General features: G+C 47.8%; 1 protein-coding gene across 1 annotated transcript in view; it reads right to left on the bottom strand.

Moving 5' to 3' along the window:
* Positions 1-607, bottom strand: part of HNF1B (HNF1 homeobox B) — a 28,748-nt gene that overhangs the window by 4,773 nt on the left and 23,368 nt on the right. Inside the window, exon 7 of the mRNA XM_009881485.1 lies at positions 104-151. Coding sequence (XP_009879787.1) covers positions 104-151 — 48 coding nt within the window. The remainder of the gene's footprint in view (positions 1-103; positions 152-607) is intronic.

Below are 607 nucleotides of genomic sequence, written 5' to 3'. Positions count from 1 at the left end.
GGTGGTTAGACCCAAAGCACTGCACCCAAAATCACCTTCTGAAGACTGCGTGACTGGAAAAGACCCTCCAGACCCTGGACCCTTGGGGGAGACCCTCTGGCACTACCTGGGCTGAGGGCAACAGCAGAGCATGACCAAAGCTTTCTGCAGCCTCAGTAACACTCCTCCCTGAAAAAAATCGATTGCCTTCAGATGCAGCAACTTCCTTGGCAGCTTTTGGTTTCATGTGGGGTATTAAAAGCACATGTTTACTTACTAGAAACCACAGCCTACAGCATATTTTTATTAAATCACTTGCAAGCACTAGCTAGCCCTGCTTAAAGATCAGAGATAAGCAAAGCTTTCTGCAGCCTCAGTAACACTCCTCCCTGAAAAAAATCGATTGCCTTCAGATGCAGCAACTTCCTTGGCAGCTTTTGGTTTCATGTGGGGTATTAAAAGCACATGTTTACTTACTAGAAACCACAGCCTACAGCATATTTTTATTAAATCACTTGCAAGCACTAGCTAGCCCTGCTTAAAGATCAGAGATAAGCTGGCAGAGCCACATGCTGCTGGGGACCTGAGCAGTCCCCGACGGCGCCGTGCAGCGGGGAATAGTTCAGCA

The sequence above is a fragment of the Charadrius vociferus genome, unplaced genomic scaffold (assembly GCF_000708025.1).
Source record: "Charadrius vociferus isolate BGI_N301 unplaced genomic scaffold, ASM70802v2 scaffold323, whole genome shotgun sequence".
In the NCBI taxonomy this organism is placed as follows: Eukaryota; Metazoa; Chordata; class Aves; order Charadriiformes; family Charadriidae; genus Charadrius; species Charadrius vociferus.
Note: the sequence above shows the minus strand (reverse complement) of the source record. Positions and strands in the feature narration are given on the sequence as shown.